The 25,138-nt window shown below is 38.5% G+C and overlaps 1 protein-coding gene across 6 annotated transcripts in view; it reads left to right on the forward strand.

The window, feature by feature from the left end:
* The window catches only part of CAST (calpastatin), a 124,996-nt gene that overhangs the window by 10,152 nt on the left and 89,706 nt on the right, over positions 1-25,138 (forward strand). For 4 of the 6 annotated variants that reach the window (XM_061189467.1, XM_061189472.1, XM_061189471.1 and 1 more), the window contains exons 2-3: positions 207-269; positions 20,622-20,693. In XM_061189467.1, coding sequence (XP_061045450.1) covers positions 207-269; positions 20,622-20,693 — 135 coding nt within the window. The remainder of the gene's footprint in view (positions 1-206; positions 270-20,621; positions 20,694-25,138) is intronic. The other 2 variants (XM_061189470.1, XM_061189473.1) reach the window with 1 other exon arrangement.

Genomic DNA, 25,138 nt, shown 5'->3' on the forward strand with positions numbered 1-25,138 from the left:
ACATCCCAAATGAATGTCTGTAGCTTCCCTTAATTTTTGAAGGCCACCTATGTCGGTGTAGAATTATCAACAATTCTCAGGAGGAAGATGAAAGGGGTCCTTGTTTTTACAGTCTATATATTTAGCCTTTTGGGATTAAAGTCACTATTATATTATCTTGTGTCACCTCCCTCTATTAAACATTATCTTTTAAAATACTTTTATAGCATGCCGATGGAAAAACCAGTGGATCGCCTTCAAAGTCAGGAGAAAAGAGAGGATCAGATGAGGTAATTTCCACAATACTTGGTTTTCATTTTCTCTAGTTTTTAAATTGTGAATTCTGTCTTGAAGTAAATAATGAGGTAGCAAATATCTCCTACTGGAATATTGGCAAATTTAATTTTAACTAAGATTTGATTCAACACTATAAGTGGAAATCATTAAAAATAAATTAAAAAAATAAAGTGTTCCTTGGAGAGGAACATCTAGAAGTAGTTTCCATTTCGGAATAGAACTCAGTTATTTAGGGTGTTTTCCCTGTAGGAATTGGTGAATCTTAACTGTTTTTTGTTTGTTTGTTTGTTTTGGTGAACAAAACATGTAGGACGGGAAACCAAATGCTATAGTTGAAAAGGAAATCTTTTTTTATGAGAGTCACTGTGAAAGGAGGACAGTGATAACCTAGATTAAACCAGTCATTCAGGTTCATAAACAAAAGGGAGAGAAAAGGACTATTTTTACTTGGATTCATTCTGTGGAAGTACTAGAAACCAAACCTCCTCACTTTGAGATGGGTTTTCTTTGAGCCTGTGAATTTCTCCTTTCACTGAATGATGCCCCATTATGTGCACTGTTAACATGGCCTGGTCTCCATGGAAGAGTCATGTGAAGGTGCTATCCTCCAAAAGGGTACTGGGCTTGCCTTCTTTTTTCTGCTTTTCACATTTTAAATCTCAATGGAACATTCATCTTCATTCAGTAGAAATTGTTATCATCATTTCCAGTTTGTAAAAGAGCCAGGTCCTGAAAGGTAGCTGGAAATTTAGAAAGCAAAAAGTGATCATTTTATTTTTCTCTATATTATTAACGTGTTTCCAGAAATCTGGAATCTAGCTCCTCTTTCTGCTTATTTCCTGCAGTTTTGAAATATTCAATATATTTCAATATATTCAGTATGAAGAGGGCCATTATGACTAGACCTTGCTATGAATTCTGCACTAAGGTTTTGTCCACAGCTGTCTATTATTGTTTCCATTACCAACACCCATGAAAATATATTTTAGATTATTTCTTACCACGCAAATTTGCAGTAAGTTTTTGTACCCATGGAAGGCAAGATTTCTTTACAAAGTAAAAATAAACTTTTATTAAGATTTTATCATGCCTCTTGGTTATATTATTTAAAAATTTTTTCCATGGGAAAAATACCACATTTTTCCCCTTTTACTAGCATGAAAATCTATATAATATCACTCAGTTCCCCATCAACCCTACTCTTTAAATATATTCCCAGATAAGTTATCTATCAAATAGTTTCCTGTTTGAAAACTATAGTGTCTCTTTATTCTCCAGACTAGGAAATAACGTTTTTAGATATTATTCTCTATTAATATTTATCAAGTTTAAACTATTTGCACAAAAAAGGAAATCTTCTTTTCCAATACAATCAAGGGGACAGTGACCTAGTTCTTATAGGATTATTCTCAACAATTATGTTATTTTGTGGAAGCTTAAATATTACGCCTTGAATGTACAGGCATTGTTGGTTTAGGCAACAACTGCTTGCCTGGTGATAGGTCTTTTATATATCCAGACTATAAAGTGCCTTATTTTCATATTTATAAAGGGCTTGGGAAAACTGATAAGTAGTCCTGTTATCAATGCAGCCAGGGGAGAATTTGAAACTTCTGTGTCAGTATGATGACTGTACTTTCAGTTTTTTGAAACTGAAAGGCTGAACTTCCACCTTGAGAGACGAAAGAAAGAATTTTTCTTTCCTTTATCTGCAATTCAGACAAGTCTGACATTGTTTCATAACACTTCTGAGAAATTCAGATTTACAACTCTTGCACTTGTGCCAGAGCCTGGTCATATCGGTCTGTTCTGCTCTGTCCCAGCTGGCAGAAGAAAAGAGAGGAGATAGAGGCTTTGCCCTGCTCCCATGGCATAAATCACTGCAGAGATTCAGATAGTCTGAGATTGAAGATTATTTATTATCTCATCAAATTCTGCCCATATCTATTTGATAGGGTGGACAGATGTGTGGGTGTGATAATTTGGTAGTCGAGTTATATTTCCAATATGGTCTGTCTCTAAAGAATCTCTAATTCTTTATGTCATGTGCAGTTAAGTCATTGATGACATACTGTGGCCCTGGAGACAATTCAAGGAAGCCATCCTACATTAGGCATTATTTTAGCCTTTATGTTCATGATTATAAAACCATGTGCAATCTGGACTTGTAATCTGCCTATCCTACCACTCACAGTCGGCTACCATCCTCTTAAGATTACCAGAGAAAGGTTTCCCAAAACAGATTCTTTCTCCCAAATATTTTCTCATCTACTGCTCTGTTGAACAAGAAGTGAGATTAAGAAACTTAGTTTGGGTTTTTGGTAATCCATTTTCAAACTAGCATGTACCTCCAAAGGGTGAATAACTTGTTGTCCCCAAGCATATGCAAACATACTGGTTAGGCTTCCAAGGACAAACTCGGGCCTTTGAAACAAAGTCAGTTTGAAAATGTGCTTTCTATGCTCAGGGGTACTTCTCAGTGTTTTTTCCTTCTCCCTTTATTGCTCTGCTGCATTTCATTTGGAGATGCAAGAAAAAAGGTACAGAGGAGGACTTCAGGAAGATTTAACCAGGAGTAAAAATGATTAGGGTTAGGCAAGAACCATTATTATATTGTCATATGTAAAAATATCTGGGGATGAATGCAGCTGTGTGAATTTCAGAGCTCTTTTTCTCCTGCTACCATTAAATAGCTCTTACTTGTCTTGCGTATGACCCCTATTCAACCACTAAGTGATCCTAGGAGGTCTGCAGCAATTTTAATAGACTCTTGCAACTAAAATATCATTTGTCCTGTTGCATTTGCAATATAAATGCTTGAGGATGGAGTTGAGTAAGTGTCTATGAGAATGTATTTTTTTGTTTTTTATGACAATCGTTATGAACTTGTTAAGTCCTTCTCAGATGTAGAGGAATTGTAAGACCAAAAGTTGCGTGGACTAACAAGCCAAAGATAAAATGACTAGAGAGCAGGAAAAAGAAAAATGAAAACATTTATTAGTACCTTTAAATACAGTGGAACAAAATAGCCTTCACAAACCTGCAATCAAATCTATTTAATGTATTTCAGTGACACATCTGGCCACACTGGGTGAGTGTAAGCATCTTAGCAACATATTTCAGTGAAGTCCTGAGGAATGGAATTTAAAGCATATGATGGGACGTTTGTATTAGGGGATGCTGGATAAAGGGTATACAGGAACTCTCTGTACCAGCTTTGCAACTCTTCTATAAATGTAAAATTATTTCATAATAAAAAGTTAAAAATAAAACAAATAAAAACAAACAAGCAAAAAATAAAGCATATGATGGGCATGATTTCACAGAGCCAGTTTCAAGAACTTCAAATTTCATAATGGATATATTTTTATGGATAAAGAAAGAGAGATAATAGAGTTGAAATTGTGCCTTAAAGGAAAAGATATTTGATAAATTTTCTTTACCATAATAGCATTGGTGGCATTCTTTTCCTCAGTGTTTACGTTTCCTCCTTGAAAAGTGCATGAATAAGTATTGAATAACTCCAACATTTTAAAATTTCTTTCTAACATTTTTTCTCTTGATGAAATTAGTCTTTTTTTAATCACAAAAGTAATATGTACTTGTAAAAAACAAAAGTATTACCCAGTCTTACCACTTAAATTATAACTGCTGCTATGAAATTGTGTGTATTCTCAAATTAATGTGATGATATTGTGTGTTCATAATTACTATATATACTATACTGATTTTAGTAACTTTTTAATGATCATACAGCTAAAACATAACCATTGAAGAAAATTTAGAAAGTACTGACAATTTTAAAGAAAAAACACTACCATCTAGACTTCTAGTACCTAGAGAGATGGCCACTATTTCCATCTTTGAGTATTTTCCTACATCTTTTTTCTATGTGTATATATTATGTTTAAGCTGAGATAACAAAGGAACATCCCTAACAGGGCCTAGACTAAAAATGATAAACAATGTGCTTTGTGATAGATAAATCTTTTCCAATCAAAAAGAGTCATCATTGTGTGTGACTTTTAAATACATAGAGAATTGTATTTAAGTACCTTGGCATTTAATATAGCATTTAATCTGGTCATTATTTTGTGCTGTGTTTTTTGTTCAAGAAGTTTGCTGGGTTGGTGTTCACACTAGCAAGTGATATAGCCGTCCTTAGCAAATTCTGGAAGAGTGCCACAGCAAATGTTATTTTAAGGGGTGATAGGTTATTACAATCTCTTGTCCATTTTAACTGTGGGGAGTTGATTGTGGCTGGACAAGTTCATGTCCCAGTGCCAAGAAGGAGGCAAAGCTGAACAGGTGCCCCAAGGGCAGTCCCACCTGGCTTACCTAGAGATCCAGAATCCCCTGGGTGTCTGATCTGGAAGGCTAAACTCACTAAAGGAAGTTCCAAAATCCTTTTCAACTGTAGTTTCCCCATTTTTTAGTTCTAAATTTTGATTTATTTCTTCATTGACTAGAATATTTTTTAAGATAATTTTTTTCTGCGAAGGAACACGGATGGTGATTTTCTGTGTCTGTGTGGATCCTAAGCATGTTTTTCTGCTGGCTTCACACAAGAAATTAGTACAAAATTGTACATTTTTGGGTAACAGTTCTGTTCCCTTGAAGTTCTGTACCTGTTGCTCCACGGTCTTCTGACTTTTTGTGCTATAGAGAGGATGTCTGGGGAAGCCTTATATTTATTTTTAGAAAGCTTGTTTTTCCTGCTTTGGTGCATATGAGGTTTCTTTTTCTTTTATTCTTACAATTTTTAAAAATTGCCAGGATGTGCCTACATATGTTTTTCTATTGATTTTTTCCTGGAATGTCTATTTTTAAATTATTGCTCTTATTTTAGTTTCTTTTTAAACATACATATAATTCTGAGATTAGACATTAATTAATCACCTGCCTCAGTTTTCTCTTTGACCTTTACCTTTGCGTTCTTCAGAGTTTCTGAAGTTTATCCCCCATATTTTTATTTCTGTCATCTAAATTCTGCTCCTTGAAATTTCCAATACAGGTTTAAATTTTGCCTTTTTTTCCTGTTTCATTGTACCCCTCTCTAATCGAATCTTCCCTTACCTCTCTTTATGTTTTACTCTATTATCTTCCCATCCCCATCTGCTCTGCATCTGTAGCTCTGTACCCGGGTTTCATGAAGGTAATACCATCATGTTTCCTATTAAGGATGCAGACTTCTTTTCTGCAATTTTCTTCTTGTACTATATCATTTTATGAGATTTACTATCTCTTTCCGTCTTCAGGAAAATGATGTGTCTTGCTTGACTCTTTTCCTTTGTTTCTGCGTCTTCACACTTCTCTGATTAAATTTATTCTTGGGAACTCAGGGAAGGCCTAGGAGGCTAAAGCTTTTCTACAAACAAGAGGCAGGTAGAGGACTGGGGTGGAGGGGAGTGGGAGGTGGTCTTTCCCAGGAAGGCCCCCTAGGGTCCTGCTCAGTTACAGTTAGAGTGGAGATTTTGCCTAGATTTTGGCAATTCCCTGACTTTATTTGTTGCTTGGTAAAATTCCATCCTCTTCTGTGAGAAGTTGAGTAGAAACTGCTGTCGAGATTATTTTACACTAGGAATTCCTGGCGTTGTCTCATAATGATACTCTTTAGCTTCTTGAATCAACTCTCCTCTTTTCTAGTTTTCTTCAGGCATAACCTGTGAAATGGGCTTTCGTTTCCGACTCTGTTCTGTTTATTAACTGTGTGTAGCTCCTCATGAGTTTCAACAGACGGGCTTGAGGTTTACGAGTTTGGAGATAATCAGTTTGGAGGAGGCATTCTTAGTTTCCTCTTTTCTGGGATTTCTCTGTGTGATTTCTGGTGCATTTGCCTTCTTCTGTGTGTACGTCATCGTGATATAATTTAGGTTACTGCTTGCCTTTCAGTGGGTGAAACTTATTTACATAGGTATTAGAATTAGTATTTTCTTATGTGGAGCCTACCAAATGGGTCTACATGAGCAATCCATGAATTTAAGTTCAAAACCTACAGTTAAAATACCAGACATTATGTAGACATTCAAATAGCCTATTTATCCTAAGACATGTATTCAGGTTGAATTCTGAGAAAAATGCGGGAAGTTTATAAAATTCAGGAGAAAAATTCTTTGCCATTCTGAGACCATAGTGAGAGCATCTTCTTTCTCACGTGCTGTGGAAGCTTTGAGGAGCCACACTCCTAAGCCAATTAGCCTGCCACCCAGTCCATGGTTCCCACGGAGGCAGCTCATTGTACTTGCTGAGTGCAGACTCTAGAGTCCCACTGCATGGACTTGCTCCCAGCTCTGCCACTTCCTAGCTGTGTGTTCTTGGGCCAATTATTTTGCTTCACTAAGGGTACCTTCCTCGTGTGTAACATGGAGATAATAATAGCCTCTACATAAGTTAATGTGAAGATCAATGAGACCAAGCATATAAAGTGTCCAGAACAGTGCCTGGGACATACGAAATGCCATATAGATGCAAGCTGCTATTATTGTTATTATTATTACTACTATTATTATTGCTGTTGCCTTATTATTATTACTATTACTAGGCAATGAAGAGAACTTTGTTTAGCAATAAAAGTGAGCCCCTTATTGATTTCTAACCAGGACTCAAATTCTTTTGTTGACTACATATTGCCAAGCCTTTCCCATTAAAAAAGGAAGGAAGTTTGGTAGTTCCTTAAGCTTAGTAGCCCTTTTGTTTCAAAACAACTCTGTGTAACACCCAGAAACATATGCCAATTGCTGGAAAGTACAGTCCCTCCTTAACAAAGAATAGGAAAATAATGTGCTTTTAAATTAAGAATCTGTGATATACAAAATATTATATAAGTAGTAGGGAGTGGCTAATAAAAATAGTTAAGCATTTTGCCTCTATAAAAGAACATATAAATATATCAACATTATATCATACAGCAATAAAATACCCTTCATTCTTGCACTTTGGAGTAATGAGCCTAATTGCCTAAGATCTTAGGTCCCACCAAAATTGTCTCTGAAGAGTGTACGTTACAGCATAGGAAATTGGAATCAAAGTTAACAAAATATCAAAGGAATTGAATAGGAGTTAAATTTATTGACTTTAGAATAGATCATAAGTCCTGGAAACCTGATGGACAAGTCAATTAAATATGAGCCCTGAAATATCCTGTTTTAAAGTTTATATTTTTTCAGTCTTATCTCTAGACTTTATTACCTTCTCAAAGATACAGGAATGACTGATTCAAAGGGGATGAAAGGGATGATTACCTGAAATTGTGCCCATAGCAAGATACCTGTGTCATCTAAGGACTGAATATATATGATTCTTGTCATAAAGTCAATATTTTATCATATACCAGATGTACATAATAGCTTGTTATGGCCTTCCAAAAACAGTTCATTTGTGAAATCAAAATCTCTCAGCAAGTTGACATCATAAAGTCTTTTATGTTTCAATCAGCATTATTACAGAATGCTTAGTAAATGTGTAGAGCACTGATTTAGTGTCATAAAAAATTATTAAAAACTCTCTATCCCTCATCTTCTAGGACATTATGTGAGATGATGCAGTGATTCTCAAGTTTTAACATGCCTAAGAATCACCTGGAGATAGTATGAAAATTTCAGACTCCTGGACCCCATCTCCAACCATTCTGATTTATCAGATCCAAGGTGGGATCAGGGAATCAGTATTTTTACCAGTCACCCCAGGTGACTCATATCTTCTGATGGTGGTCTTCTGAGCACATTTTGAGTAACACACATAATTCTTATAGAGCGCATAACACAGTTCCTGGCACACATGAGCTTTTCTTCCTTTTTTCCTTTATTTTTAAAATGCCCCCCACCAACCCCATCCCTTAGCCAACTCTGCTTTACCGTGTCCTGGGGGCAGGGAGGGTGGCTCTGAAGCACATCAAGGGTGCTGCAGTTTCAAGGGATCATTGAACCACATGGGAGGCTTTGGTTGCAAGGAGCTGGTACTTACCCTATTTCTTCCCACTTCCCCTAGGACCTTGTTCCTTCAACTATTCGCTCATTCCTTTTACTCTTCATTTAATGACTCCTCTTTAGACTACTTATCGGTTTAGTCTTCCTCATCATAAACTATTTAAAAATATTTCTTTTGAAACCGCTCAAGCTCCCATTCCATCTTCCTTTCTAACCCTCACTGCCAAAATTCTTGCTTGAAATTATCGAAGAAAAGAGTGTAGAGAGAGAAGAGAGAAACTAAAAGCAAACGTTGATAAATGCCTGCGTGGAGGATGTAGGAAGGAGAAACCAGTGAACCAGTGAAAGAAGAAGCAACTAAAGTGGGTGGGGGGGGGAAGCTGGATGTTGCAGTGCCATCTGTGGGGAGGCTGGAAGAAGGGTCTAGGCTGATAATAGTTCTAGAATTGTGAGGGCTGAGGAAAGTGTCTTGTTTGGAGATTGGGGTATTGTAGGTTCCCTTGGGAGCTGTTCTTGTTATGATTGACAGGGTGCTGAGTAAGTGGAGATTCTGCATAGATGACTATTCTTCTCTTCCAATGTACATGCATTTATATAGCAAACATCAGATAAAGCAAAAAAAAAAAAAAAAGTTGAAATCAGTGTTCATTTACACAAAAATAGATAAGTGTGACCAAGATGGCATCACATGGTACAGATTTCTTGGATTGTTTGCCAGATGTTTACAGGTAAATGGATTCATTTATTACAATATCAAATAAGAAAGACATTATTTGGAAAGAACTCTGGAGTGAATTCTAAACATACGTTTATCTTAATCGTTAAGAATGTAGACTTCCTGGTTCGTTTTTCACATTAAGGTTGGCACCCCTGTTCTCTTTCTTTTGCAAATCAAGCCTCTTACTCCTAAGTGGTCTAATTTGAGCTCAAGATGCAGAATATTTGGACTTTAGTACATTCCAGAAATATATCACTCTGAAATCTGCAAATACAGTCTCAAAGAAAACACTTTTCTTACAGGAAACTGAAAGCTAAAATGATCTCATATTCACATTCCAATTTTGGTTTCACGTAGTGCTTGGGATAAAAATTACTTCTCTGAATACAATTTTGTTACTTTTTTTTCTGCTTACTTTCTTAAAACACTGAGTAGACTCAGTAAAGTCTGAAACCATACATCTATTTCACTGAAAAGTGAAAGCCGAGTAGAAAGCTGAATGGCTAAATTTTTAAATAGTGCGTTTAAAAAATAATGAGGGTTCTTACTACCAGCTATGAGATGAGACATTGCTGAATTATTTGTTATGTAGATCTGGTAATAGCTGCCTAACTTTAAACATACAGTTCGGGGGACACCCAGTGGTTAAAAGGAGGAAATTTCTTGCTGTGGTACGGTGTTCAGTTGGAATAAAATATTTCTTGTCTCAGCAGTGATAATACATGCCGACTTTGTTTTTCTGAATGAGCATATGTTAGGAGTGTGTGTGTGTGTGTGTGTGTTTTAAGAAGAAAGGGCCTTGATTTTGACTTTTATATACATTTCTTCAAATATTTGAAAACTTCCAAATTATAAGATTGGAAATGTTAGAAATATGATTAAACTTTTCCTTTAATGAAGACATAAGTGGTATTTAGAAATGAGAAATAAGTGACTGAGAGTCATGAATAAGAAAAAAAATTAAATCTTTTTGACCGAGAAATTCCAATTCTAGGAATTTGTTTCAAGTACATAATCAGAGGTGTACTCGATAACTATGTACAAAGATATTCTCCATAGCTTTATTTATAATAATAACAAACTAGGGGAGAAACAAATGTACAGCCATAATGAATTGGTGAAGTTACAGCACAAACGTAGTGACTAAGGCATCGTTAACACCATGCTTTGAAGAACATTTAACAATGGAGGAACATGTTTATGTTAGGTAAAGAAAAATGATGAAAGACCAACAATTCCATGTATTTAACAGATTGTGCATACTTTTGTATTTGCATAAAAATAGAAAAATAACTGAAAGTAGTTGTCTTGATTGGTAAGATTTGGAGTAATTTACGTTTTCTTCTTACTACTTTTCTCTTTATTCTAAATGTATTTTTTTTAATCAGAGGGAAAAGAATAACAGCATAGATAATAAAAGAATAACGGAAGAGAGTGTTTTAACAATGATCAAAACTAAATTTATGCATCTGTCTGCTTAGACCTTAAAGGGAGAAGTGTTTTACATGTGAGTCTTTTTCCTTTGGAACCTTCCAGAGTAAGGCGGCTGCCGCCACCGTGTGTGTGTGCGCGCGTGCATGCGCATGTGCATGTGTTTGACTAGAAGTGCACTTCTTAGATACGGACAGAGAATTAGGTTTTAAGCACTAAGGCAGCTTAGAGGGCAAGGATTTTTTTTTTTTTTTTAATTTATTTTTGGCTGCGTTGGGTCTTCGTTGCTGTGCACGGGCTTTCTATAGTTGCAGCGAGCGGGGGCTACTCTTCGTTGTGGTGCTCGGGCTTCTCATTGCAGTGGCTTCTCTTGTTGCAGAGCACGGGTTCTAGGCGCATGGGCTTCAGTAGTTGTGGCACACGGGCTCAGTAGTTGTGGCTCGCGGGCTCTAGAGCGCAGGATCAGTAGTTGTGGCGCACGGGCTTAGTTGCTCTGCGACATGTGGGATCTTCCTGGACCAGGGCTCGAACCCATGTCCCCTGCATTGGCAGGTGGATTCTTAACCACTGCGCCACCAGGGAAGTCCCAAGGATTATTAATTATTTTTAGTTTATGGTTCCTTCAAGATCCTATGAAAACTGATCTTTTTCTCTGAAAAGGACATACATATGTGAGTACAAGAATGCAAAAAGAAAAATGTGACATACAACTTAAAGAGGTTTAGAGATACACACCATCCCCACCCCTGGGGTGGGGGCAGTCTTGTCGAGTAGATATATTCAGGAGGCATCATCTAATATTTTCCCAGTTGGCTTGTTGTTGATGGCTGAAATTCCACCATTAGCAACTTCCTTAAACTTTCAGTTAAGCATTGCCTTCCCTTGGGTCCTCTTTTAAATTGTGGATGTTCCTAGGAGGGATAATATATTAATTATTAACACTTTGGTGAGAAGTAGTTTAATAAGAGGGAAAACAAATTATTTAAGAACTACTTTTATAGATTTGATAAAGGTAGTAGAGAACTATCGATCATTTGATATTTATAGCTAACACATATGTAGGCATTACACACACACACACACACACACGCACACACACACACCCCCCCCTTACAACCACCCCATTCTCCTGTTGAGGAAATTGAGGCACAACTTGATTAAATAACCTGTCCAGGGTCCCACAGTTATATAATAGTGGAGCCAGGATGGAACATATTTTCCAGAGTCTATACTTTCAACTAGTATCCAAAACTGTTCATAAAATTATCTATTTTCAGAATTCTACCTAAAGCCAACTCCATAGACTTTCTTACCACTGTTGTCAATTTTTGTAACTCGCTTCTCTAACTTTTCACTGCCTTCTTGCTTCCTTGTATTATACCCTCTTTTTACTCAGGAAGATCATAAAACAAGGTGAAATCATTCCCATTCCCTTGGATCTAAAATGTAAGTGTAGGGACAGCTTCTCCCTCCTTATGGATAGTAAATGAAGCACAGAAGGAAGCTAAGTCACAGCAGAGGTAGAGCCAGGAGAAAGCGTTCTCCTGACTCCCAGTCAATGCAGCCATCTCGAGACTAGAAAGACGTGAGCTAGACCACTTCAAGGACTTCCACTTGGAGACGATGAATGGCACTGAATAATCAGGAAAAAAAAATTCAGTGCTGGCCACCATAACGTGTGTTATTAAGGGCTTTGTGGAGGCGATGGTTCATTCACTGAGTAAATTTCTATGTTAGGTTGTGAGTTAATAGTAAGACATCATTATGACCTATTTATCGGTGTTTCCCAGGGGGCTAACATATCCTATTTACCAAATTGCATTGGGGGTAGCACCCATTTATACTTCCTTCTGTAGTCATAGCAACTTGTACTTGTTTGTAGACTATTTACAACCATGGTGTAAAAGAACATTTGCGAATAAGAGTCACAGCCTTATAATTGCTAGTGTTGGGGTATCTGACCTCCCTTTGAAAGACAGTCTTTTCCTAGATACTATTTTCCAATAAAGCATGTGTTTTCATGTGGAAACACAATATTTCTTTTCATTTTGGGGGGTGACTATTAACTAATGGAACTGATTTGTCAACAAATGTGTCAAAACATATATTTTAATGAGAGTTCTTATCCTGAAAAATACTACATTTCATCAAGCCTAGGACACCACTGATCTAAAAATGCACTGATTCGAAAATGCTAAGAAAGAAAAAAACTCTCAACTAAAAATAATGTGTTGAAGTTTCTGAAGACCATTCAACAAACAGGATTTTAAAAATGGCTTGAGCAATTATTTGAATGTGTCAGCTACCAAGTTGAACCCTTGAGGGTTTCGATGTTCATTTAATGCAAACATTCTTGTATATTTGTGTGCTCACAAATTCTGTCAAATATAACATCTAATCTGTTATGTAATGGATTATTGCAAACTGGAGAATCCCTAGCCTGCTTTCTCTTGAGGGCTATTACTTTGGTGGAAAAGTGGACCAGTTCCCTTTCTCACACTTCGGGGTGGAGGAGAGAATCACTGGATTGGAACCTGCAGGAACTCTTTGACACCTTCATGGCAGGGGAAGGCACTGTGTCTTAGCTGGGGCAGAAGAACTCTCACCCACAGGTTGACTTCATTATCACTGGAATCTTTGGGGGATGGGAATCTAAAACCCAACTTGACCCTTTCTTCGTACCCAACTCCTCACTCTTACAAGGTATTTGTTGAGCTTCTTGGATTGGTGAGTTTATAGTTTTCATCAAATTTGGATATGTTTTGACCATTATTTCTTCAAATATTTTGTTTTGTCTCCTCATCTCTCTCCTCTTCTTTGGAGGCTGCGGTTATATATGTATGGGCTGCTTGGAGTTGCCCCACAGCTCACTGATGCTCTGTTCCCTGTCCTCTAGCCCTTCACTCTCTGTTTCATTTTGGATAGTTTCCATTGCTATATCTCCAAGTTCACTAATCTTTTCTTCTGCAATGTCTCATCGGTTCTTAATCCCAGTGTATTTTTTATCTCAGACATTTTTATCTTTAGAAGTTTGATTTGGGTGATTTTTAAAAAAATATTTGCTATGTCTCTCCTGAACATACTTTTAAAAAACTTTTTATTTTGAAATAATTATAGATTACCAGCAAGTTGCAAAGATAGTATGGCTGGTGCCGTGTATCCTTCACCCAGTTTCCCGATTGGTTACATCTCCTGCAACTATAGTACAATAGCAAAACTAGGAAACTGCCATTGGTACATGTATATATAGTTCTATGCCATTTTGTTACATGTGTAGATTCACGTAGTCAGCCCTGTAATCAAGATACTATGATTTTTGAACATTATATTTTCCTGTGTATGGAAAACAAAGTTGTATTTTTCTGCTTCTATGCATGCCTTGTAATTTTTGATTAGATGATAAACAGATCTTTACAGATGCTTTAAGTTTTCCTGAGCTTTGTTCTGAGACACAGTTACGTTACCTGGAAACACTTTGATCCTTTGGGGTTTGCTTTTAATCTTTGTTTGGCTAGAACAGAGCAGCCTTTAGAGGAGGCCTACATTTTCTTGTTTTTTTTTTTTCTTCTTCTTTTCTTTCTTTCTTCTTTTTTTTTTGGCCAGTGCCGCGTGGCATGTGGGATCCTAGTTCCCTGACCAGAGATTGAACCTGTGCCCCCTGCAGTGGAAGCATGGAGTCTTAACCACTGGACCACCAGGGAAATCCCAGTCCTACTTTTTCTTCTGCATTCTCTACCTAGTGATTCTGACTGCTGGAAACATGTCCCATTCCTGGTCCCTGGGAGCCCCTGTGATTATGCCTCTGCTCCTTATGGGTGTTCTTTCCCCAGACTCAGGCTCTCCTCACAGGCGTGCACATGCAGATTTCTGGAGCTCACTTTTGTAGCTCTCCTCTCTGGCGCCCTCCTTTTGAGCCCCTCGAGTGCCCTTGACCCTCAAACTCCCAGCTCCATCTCCTCAACCCCGAGAGACAGACAGCCGTTGCATGATCCGGCGGCTGGAAACTCTGCAGGCGGTAAGCTGTGGCGATCACAGGGCGCCCCTGGTTTGCTTCCCTCGCAGGGAGCACTGTCCTTGCTGCCTGGTGTCCAGCCTCTGAAAACCACTGTTGCATATAATTGTCGAGGGTTTTCTTTACTTATTTAAGGCAGAAACACTCCTTACTTTTTAATCCAAATTTTCTTACATAAGAACATCATTAATGTAAAAAGGAAACAAAGCTGTATTTGAAAGGAGGTTGTGGCCCAGCTTACAAACTGAAGTACCTTCTTTTACTATGAAGTTGAGTTGAGTTAAATTTTTCTCATTTATAAGCCTAGTCACCGACTTACTTCTTTGTTCATTTACTAATGAGTTTTAGTGTTCTCCAGATATTTTACTAATATTTAAATGTGCCACCAAGGCTGTTGAAATCACCTGTTCCATATCCTGTCCTGACACCCTGTAATACCTCAGAAGGGTCTTTGCCACTCTCAGGAAACATATTGAGGTCATGTCTATTCCTGCAGATCTTGTTGACCCTAAATCACACCCCCCCCACACGCATACGCCCACACTCACACACCGTGTGACAGTGACGACACCTATGGGACCTATCAGAGCAAGGTCCAGAGGGGCCGTCATCTTTGACAACGGATGCACGAACATCAGGACCTGCTGATCTGGCTCTGGTAGGCCTAACTCATTAGGTAGGCCTTTCAGCATCAACCCTGGAAGTGGTCCCGGGTTTCCCTTAGCTAGCATTTATTGAGTAATCATAGTATCTCTGACTGTGGGCTTAGAAGATGCATTGCATTTATACTTTCATGTAATCTCCGGACCTCACACAAGGCCAGGAACAGGACATGTTCTCACCAGTCGGAATCACTGGGTAGAGTACTCAGAAAGGTATCATTGCTGTATTGAAAACAAATTACTTCTATCTGAAGGCTGCTCTTGTCCAACCTAACAACGCTTAAAAGCAAACCTCAAAAGGATCAAACTGTTTCCAAGTAACTGCATCCATTAATAGAATCATGGCTAGTCCTAAAGAAAAATCACTTTCTATCCAATGAAGAAACAATTATTTTTCTATTATATAAATAACAAAAGCTCATAGAAAATTCTCAACAGCCACTAAGACCCCTCGTGAGTTGAAATTAGATGCACTGGGATTGCCCTGGAGAGGGGAGTCTGTCCCCTTGCCACCTGTTCAAGGCCTTGGGCCTCTCTCTTCAGAGCGGGGTTTTCCAACACGTGGGCCACAGACTTCAGGCCATACCTCATCTCATTTAATCCTCTCAGTCTCTCTCTGAGGTACAGGTAGGGTTATTCTCATTTTTCAGGTGAGAAAATTAGTGTTTAGAAATGCTCATAAACTTGCCTGAGGTCTCACAGCTGGCATTCAGTGCAGCCAGGATTCCTGCCACATGTGTCCAAAAGTAGGACCGTTATTCTAGAGAATTTGGCACTTTTCTTTACAGAGTCACTAGGTCTCAGGACGACGTGAGGCCTCACTTAAGGGGCCTTTCCTGAGATTTTAGGAGAGAATGACACAGCTCTGCCTGGCTCTTGGAATTTCATTGTTACTTGAAAACAGTTTTTAAGACTTGAGTTCTGATTCATTCCATAAAACCTTTTATTATGAACCACAACAAACATACAAGAAAGGCATGCCATTAATTCCTTTCATGTCTTCCTACGACAGCAGATAGGATGGATCTAATCTGCGCGTTCTTTATCGATCTTGTCTGTGCAAGCGGAGTTGCCTGGTTACGGGTCTTCTGGCTGGCAGACTCTGAAGCTCTTTTGAGATGGGGGAGGCTGCTTCCGGTAGAAGGTGTGGGTTCATAGTGCATGGGAACAGGACCTGTGTATACTCAGGAGTCTGCACCCGAGCAGGAGAAATCGCACAAGTTCTCTGTAAATGGACCGGACTTGATGTCCTGGGGTTAGAGTCGTAAATCTGGTGTGGACGATTACACTTCTGCCCCTGTCAGTCATCAGGACTGAGGCCCTGTGACAGGCTGTCCTGCAAGGAAGGAATCACTCAGCCAGGCCTGCGACCTGATATAGAGGGATGAGGGCAAGCTGTTCCTGACCATTTCCTTTCTATAAAACTTAAGTTAAACAAAGAAGCGCTCATAAACATTAGAGGGAATGTGATTGAATGGCGAGGGAAAATCTGCTCAGTAACCTTTAGTCTATGGGTTTATGGAAATGAAGAAAAATAGTTTAACTCAAAATGTGAATTATCCTAGGATTGGTGTTCTCATTTAACATCTTAATCTTTTAGAGACCAGAGAATACCTGTGTGTTAAGACAAATGCAGAATCATATATGAGTGAGCTTGTTTTGAGTTTTCACTTACTGTGAGTAAATGAATTCTGTTCTATCTGAGGGTAGATCCAGCCCTATCACAGTTGTGAATATGCAGACCTAGCTGGGTGAGAAATGTGTCCAGGCCAGAGTGGGATTTCTAAGGACCGATGCTGATGGTGAGGGTGAGCGGGAGTGAGGCTGAGGAAGACACTGCAAAACTAAGTACAAGGTGATGTGAAGCCAAAGGACTTTGAGAACTTTTCACATGGAGGCAAAGGAGGACTCACAAGGACTAGATGGTACTCAGAGAAGGCCAGGAAGCAAGCCAAGGCCTGGAAGAAACTGATGATCCCAAACACACCTGACTGCGGGGCCATAATGAACCCACATCACTTCAGACCAAATATCTTGATCCAGCATCCTGTATCATCTCATACCATGTATGCCTGTGCCCACCTTGCTTCAGCTGCAGGAACATATTTCTGTTCCTCCAACTTGCCAAACCCATCCCATCCCACCTCAGGGCCTTTGCATGTGCTACTCTATCCACCTAGAATGCCTCCCTTCCCCCATGCCATATTTACATGATTGGTTTATTTATAGTCAGGTCTCAGTCAAATGTCTTTCTTTGTCTATCCTGTCTGAAGGAACCCTCAGCCAGCCACTCTCTGTTACATGACCCTGTTTTATTGACTTTATAGCACTCATCACTCTCTGAAATCATCTTGGTTTTTGTTGACTTATTTAGAGTCCGAGTCCTCCTACTGGAATGTAAGCACTACGAGAGTAAGACCATTTTTTGTTTGTTTGTTTAATTGGTCATTATATCCCCACTGTCTAGAATAGGACCAGCCTCCTGGCCAGGGTTCAATAAATGTCTGTCCAATAAGTAGAGGGATGCATGAAGTCAAACACAATTGCAGAGAGAACCACGTCATATATCAGCCAAAACAATCTGTATGGTTACTAATCTGAGAATAAGGGGTCTGTGCTCTGGTATGTATGTGCACTTCTAAGCTTTTGTGTTGTGTTTTAAGTGCCTGACATTATTAAGGCCTTTATAAATATTAGATAATAGAGGATCATTTTTACAAATTCTACTCCTGTTTCAGCTAAACTAAATTGGTCCTTTGTAGACTAAGTAATTCAGGCAGCTCAGAGGGCAAGGCAAACTTCAATAGGTCATACCCACAGGAAATCTGAGATATCCTCAGTTGAGTTTAAAAATATTGAATTTATTAATACATTATTTTTCAGAGTAAATCTTAAGTTTATATACAGGTAGAATAAAAATCAGCATGTGTGCTGAGTTTATATAAACAATCAGCATGTGTATTAAGTTAAAATAGTTATTTTTAACTTAATAGTATCATAACTCAGCCAAAAAGCAAGTTTTTAAATTCTCATGGGCAAATCTTAGCTAATGTGTTGTAGTGGAATTCTTCTACAGATAAATTAGAGTCTGGTATGTGCATTTTGATTGTGAGAATTGGAGCTGTAGTTAGTGCAGGATTTCAATGTGACCTTCCTTGATTATAGCTGAGACCACAGGCTAATAGCTAGAGTGTGGGACAGCTATAGAACAGTGTACACTGACCTGACCTTTCTGGGCTTCAGTCTCCTCACTGGAAAATGAGGAGGTTGAACTGGAGGATGAGATTAAAATGAATAACCCCAATGCTGTATTCTTGTCTTCATTTCTTATATCCAACCCCTTACACTGAATCTATGTATACATTATGGTTATCAGAAGCTATTTGTTAAGACACCTTATATTTTGAAAAGAGACTTGTGATATGGATAAAACTTAGGCCGTCCCCTCCTTTTACCATCTCCCATATCACACTCAAATTACTAACTTTTTAGCAACCTCTTTTATTTCTATCCCATTTATCTAGGAATTTTTCTTCCTTTGGTTGATGGTAGCGCATGAATGCTTAGGATAGACTATTTGGTCTACAGGTAATACCTGGCTTCTGCAAAGGCCTCTGAAGGCCCTCAGATACCCATCTTATTAAAATGTGTCCACCCTGTTGTTTCGGGGATCTTCCTGAAGTGCTCTGAGAATGGTCAACCAGTGGACACATAAAGATTGTACTTTGAGGACAGCAAGCTAAGTTCTGTCTTTTCTTCTTGCTAAGGTAGTATTTGCCCTGAAGGAAAAGAAGGCTTCAGCTCAAGCTTCCGTGGCAGGCATTTTTCACAAAATTAAGCAACATAAATTTTGCTAAATATCTTCTAAATGTTAAAGAATTCAACCAAATTGTTCTCAATTACATTTTTTTCAAAAATTTTCAGAAGTTGTATGCATGTGGACATACAACTCTTTACTGTGTTATATATCACCTAATTAGCATGATCATCCCTCCTGTATTCAATTCTTAAGTACATTCTTCACATTTTATAAATGTTGGATCATACTGCCATTTTACATTATAAAACTTTATACGCTTGCTTCTTTGAAATATAGATATTCATAAGTAAAAGATATAAGACATCAAGTCCTTGTTGAGAAAGCAACTGTGTATTTTACCTTCCCCCCCTCATTTATTGTCCTTTCAACAGTTAAGTAGTTATAGTTATATAAGAAATTACAAAAAAAGCACAATGAAGCACTCTTAACCCCACTGTTAGAAAATAAGCCCGTAGGAACTTGAGACCATACCATTCATGTTATTTTATAATGTGACTTTTCTTTATGTGAAATATTAATAATATAGTTTCATTTAATGGAATGTTCTTATAAACCTGATCTTTAAATAACCATATAATATTTCATCCTGTAACTGTTCATAACATAACCCCTTATGTGGGAGGCAGTGTAGGTAGGTAAGAGAATAGGGTCTGAAACAGACATGCTACTTTTGACTAGCTGTGACCATGGCCAAGTTGTGTACTCATCCCATTCCTCCATCTCCTTACCCAGACATGCTTTTTTTTTTTTTTTAACATCTTTATTGGAGTATAATTGCTTTACACTGGTGTTAGTTTCTGCTATATAACAAAGTGAATCAGCTATACATATACGTATATCCCCATATCCCCCCCTCTTGCGTCTCCCTCCCACCCTCCCTATCCCACCCCTCTAGGGGGACACAAAGCACCGAGCTGATCTCCCTGTGCTATGCAGCTGCTTCCCACTAGCTATCTCTTTTACATTTGGTAGTGTATATAAGACATGCTACTTCTGACTAGCTGTGACCATGGCCAAGTTGTATACTCATCCCATTCCTCCATCTCCTTACCCAGAAAATGGGGATAACAGCTTTATTTTGGGTAATTTGAAGATTAAATAAGTTGTAACACATGGTACTTAAACAGAGCACTGACAATAGTGCTGTAATATACTCTATTATTAGAGCATTATTATTCTATTATTACCTATAATTTTATTATTCTAGTAGAATAATTAAACACATGGTAAGAACTCAATAAACATTCATTATTACCTATATTGTTTTTAGCTTTTTGATGTTAGAATACTGTGATGAATATATTTGAAGAAAAAAGGCTTTTGCTCTTGTCATTTTATTTCCCTAAGATAAATTTTTAGATGTATTGCCATCTTTGCTACTTGCTGCTAAGTCACCCTCTGTGGAGGCTGTACTAACATCTGCTCTCCGTAGCACTCAAGGTAAGAGAGAAAGCATGTACTTTCTCACGGTAAGCAATGATGTTCTGGGAGTGCATTATGTTGGATAGTGACAACTCCCATGTGAGGATTTCTGCAGTGCTCCAAACCACTGAATATTGAACGACTGGGGACTATTCAATGCACAATCCTCTTTGTTTTTAATATTTATATAGTCTTCTGGCGAAGACATGAAAAAATAAAAACGTTCATTTTTTGTGTACTTAGTATATTAGTCTGAATTTTGCTTGAAAAGATATTTGTATTGATAGAAAAATTTACACTTGACTACATTGTGAAGATGTCTTCTCCTATAGAAACTAATATTTCCTATTTTCAGAAAAAAGCGACAAAGCTCGGGAGCAGTCAACCCTCCAGAACTCAGGCTGGTGGAACAGCTCCGGTCACCAAGGTCAGTCATTTCCTGAGCAAGAAAAGACCCCTACTCTACAGGTGTACCATTAGTGGGTGGAACTTGTAGGGAAGGTAAACAGTGTCCATATATCACTGAGAGTTTTTGAACAAAGTATCATTTCTGTGCTGGTGGGAGTAGTGTGAGGCAGGAGGCATGTAATTTCTTACTAATGATTTGAATGATTTAAAACCTCGCAAAGCCATTTATGTTATTATTCTTACTGGCATATAATAATGTGTCCAAAAATATTCATTATTACCACAAATATCTATACATAATATTTGACTTTTGCACACACCAAATTTTCTTCATGAGTATTAACCACACCAGGCTGTCTGCTAAGTGTGCTATATAATTAGCTTAGGTAATCCTGTCACAACCTTATAATTATTATTCCTTTATACCTGAGGAAACCTGGGCTCAGAGAGGTTAAGTAACCTCGACAAGATCACAAAGCCAGTAAGATGGAGGTAGGGTTCAAAGCCAGGTTTCCAGTTCACACAAGGTCCTGGACCTTATAAACTCTGATTGAGCCTTCTTTGGTAATATAACACTACAAAGCTTTGCAACTTATAAAAATCACTGAAATTTCATCTTTCAAGATAAGATGTAACTACCATTTTAGCTAGCAGTTTTCAATATATAAAATAGTTTTGTTCCTCCCATTTCAGCTTGTGATCTTCCAGTGTGTCCAAGATTATCAAAAACCTTAACCTATTTCAGGATTGCCTATACAACTATTGTAAATAAGCATTTTTCCTTTACAACTGGTAGCTCTTCTATGGAGGGCTGTGGACTTTCTCATGGATGTTACTTGCTTGGTGAAGAGTTCGTATTTTAGTGCCTTCTGGAGTCTCAGCTGCTCTCCTAGCCCCTAAAAAGTACCCAAAGTAAAACTCAGCTGAGAAATGAGAAGAGGCTGGGCAAACATATCTCTGCTGCGTTTTAGTGCCTTCTGGAGTCTCAGCTGCTCTCCTAGCCCCTAAAAAGTACCCAAAGTAAAACTCAGCTGAGAAATGAGAAGAGGCTGGGCAAACGTATCTCTGCTGCGGTTGCCCTTGGTAGCCCTCATATTCTATTGTTTGGAGGTCTCCAACTAAAAAAGATTTTCTGGATACTTCCTATCTTTTACAGTATTAGGACCTTTATTTAACTTATGCTTAAATTATTGCCTCTAAAAATGAGAAGCCTCATTAGCAAAACCCCAACCTCATGAGGTTTAGTGAATCATTTGTAAATGGTTTCTAGAATTATCATTACCTAAGCTCCTAGAGGGTCGGTACCTTGTGGAAAATCGCACTTAGTTTTTGTTTTTGTTTTTCCCTTGAATTTCGTGGTAAGAAGCAGTTCCTTTTCCATCATTTTTCCCCACAGGAGTATCATCCAATCATTTCAAGGCGGAATGCTTACAAAGAATTTGGCCATCCTCCCCAAACCCTGCTAGGTCTCAGGAAGCTGTGGGAGGAGGTGTAACTGGGAGGTGGACACATTTAGCCACAGAGTTATTGTTTTAGTTTACTGGCAAACTTGTAATTCTTTCCTTGGCTTCTGACACTGCCTTCTCCTATCTCTCCTTGGCTTCTGACACTGCCTTCTCCTATCTCCATTCTTCTCTCGATTATTCTTTTTCACTGTGGTTTCCTGACTCAATTTCCTTCACCAGTTTCCTGAATATTAGTTTTTCCAGGATTTAATTCTTCATTCCTTCCTTTCTATACCTTTAACTCTTATAGAGTATTAGAAGAAAAAAAATACATATGCTTTCTTAGTTTTCTTATTTTGTCTTTTGATGCCAGATTGAAAGGGCTCGATATCATCATCACCTAAAAATGATCATTCCCATGCATCATTCAGAAAAGCTGGGGGTAATAGCATTTGTGATCCCTTGAAGCATTTTATTACACAATTAATTATCATAACACACACAGGCAAATAATATTCTCCCAACACATGACATGACAAAATAGTAAATACAATTGGCAGTGAGAATTAGGCCTGGTTTTCTTGATTCTGGACACATTCAACTCGAAAGTTGAAGTAAGTGACAATTTTACAATTATTAAGAAAATCATGGTCTGTATTAAAGATTCAGTATTTAATGATAGAATGGTTACCATGTATTGCAGAACTGTTTTATGAGCGTTCTTACAAAATCAGTAATTATGTGCACAAATAATACCACTTCTGCCATGCAGTCCTGGGCTTGGAGGATCCAGAGCACTTAAGTGGCATAGATATTTCTATTGAATAACTCAAAATAATTATTATAAGATGTTTAGTGCTTAAAATTAAATTTTTGATAAATTAATAATGAGGACTAATGAGGCTATAGAAATTAGACTCTTATTAAATAAGAAAATAGTTGCGATCCACAGTCAGGCAACTGTGTTACTGGAAGAGTTCTCAGGCAACTTCTATTGTAACCACCAACTTATTCAGGTGAGGAAAGCGAGGTTGAACTTGCATCAGGAATGTCTCTGCAGGAGAGCACAGCTATTAAGAAGTACTGGTTAAAGTTATCAGTTCCAATTGGAATTTACTCTGACTAGTTCAAGCTAAAAAGGAATTTCTTAAGGGATGGCGGGTAGCTCCTAGAGAAATTCAGAAGGCTCCAGCAGGAGGAATGTAGTTTCTCAGCCAGGAACAATGCCCGGACACACCGTGGGAGCTTCTCCTTGCTGCCACCGCAGCTCAGCACCTATCACATTTAGGACTGGAGGCCAGAAACTCTGGCACTGCCAATCTCAAATGCTGAAAGGCCTTATCATAACACAGATCTACCGGTGGGTGGCGCCTCCACACAGGCTTATTTTCAATCTCACTCTTGTGAGGCGCAGCTGATTGGCCAGTGCAAGTCCCATGCCTCAGCTCTGCTGCACGGGGAATCTGGGGTTGGGAATGCTCTGGTTCTTCTTTGGGAAGGCGCTTATTGATTAGGTGGGAAATGATCCGTGAGTAGTGAGGATTTTTCAAGTGTATTGTCAGCTGCCAGCTATCCACTACAGAAAGGAAAACAGGAGAATTACCTAATTGAACTGGAGGAAAATCACTGATTATAGGTTGTTTAGCAACATTAGGCCTTTTAAACAGAAGAGGGTACAAACAGCTTTTCTCCCAGTTAGAGAGGAGAAAATTTGCACAGGAATAAGCACCCACCAGAGAAGTCCTTCTGTGGTTTTGGCCCTGGTTCTGCCATAACTAGCTGTGTTAACTTTGGCGGCACAGCCCTCCTCCCAGGCCTTTACTTTTCTCATCCATAATATGACTAAGGGGCTGAATAAACTCTGCATACTGTGGAAGGTATTCTGTCGTTCGGTGTCAGCCTCACCCACAGAACCGCTGGACCACATGCGGTGTGTTTGATGACTCTTTGCTAAGCAGGCAAGCGTTTCTATTTGAATAGTTCTGCACGTATTTTAACGTGCTAGGAAAAGTAAACTAGCACTTCAAACTCGTGATCCCATGGATAGTTTTGCTTAAGACAAGGCTAGATTAATGGTTAAAAAGTACATCTATTTTTTAAAATATTAAGTACATGTAGCTGTGGCAGATTAAAAAATATTAAGTAGGTAGTACACAAATAACCAAGGTTTGGGAAACAAGATCAGAGCAGTAATTCTCATATTTTAATGTACATACTGAATCGGTGAGGTGTTTACTAAAATGAAGATTCTGACTCAGGAAGTCTGGGGCGAGGCTGAGATTCTTTCTGCTTTTCTAACAAGCTCCCAGTTGCTGCTGCTGCTGCTGGTCTGGCGACCACACTTTGAGCAGCAAGGATGCTGAATTGTGCTGAATGTGGGTGATTTAGGCCACCTGTACCTTAGATTACCTAAACATCGGTTAGAGAATCTGGTTAAAATGCAGATCCTCAGGTTCCAAGCCGCAAGAATCTGATTCACCAGGAGTGGGTAGGTCCAGGATTTTCTCTGTTTAATAAATACCCTCCAGTTTTTCAGATGCGGGTGATATGGAGGCCCCACTGGGGGAAAGGTTGAGCCTCAGGGACTGGGATAGACAAGGCACATCTGGGAGCGATAACATCCCTCTTCATCTCCAGGGAAGGGAGCCCCTTTCTACCTGTCCTGCAGGACAAGAATCTTTGGAAAATTTACTTCATAACCATGTAATTACTAACCTGTACTCTTGAGGAGCTCAGACATACTCACCCTCATTGAGGGAGATATGCTGCCTAATGGTGGGGCTCTGGGACCCAGGGCTCATCCCTCTTGGGGAGTGGCCCAAATAAGTCATCCTAGTTGTCTTTTGTCTCAGGAAAACCTAGATGAGCTGAGGTTTATTTGAGAAACAATAAAGCAGAGAAAATACTGACAGTAAACAAAAAAGGAATTTTAAGCTGAATTTTCCTCAAGAAGAATTATGAAGATCTACAAACAATAAATGCTGGAGAGGGTGTGTGGAGAAAAGGGAACCCTCTTGCA

This window comes from Eubalaena glacialis, chromosome 4 (genome assembly GCF_028564815.1).
Source record: "Eubalaena glacialis isolate mEubGla1 chromosome 4, mEubGla1.1.hap2.+ XY, whole genome shotgun sequence".
Lineage (NCBI taxonomy): Eukaryota > Metazoa > Chordata > Mammalia > Artiodactyla > Balaenidae > Eubalaena > Eubalaena glacialis.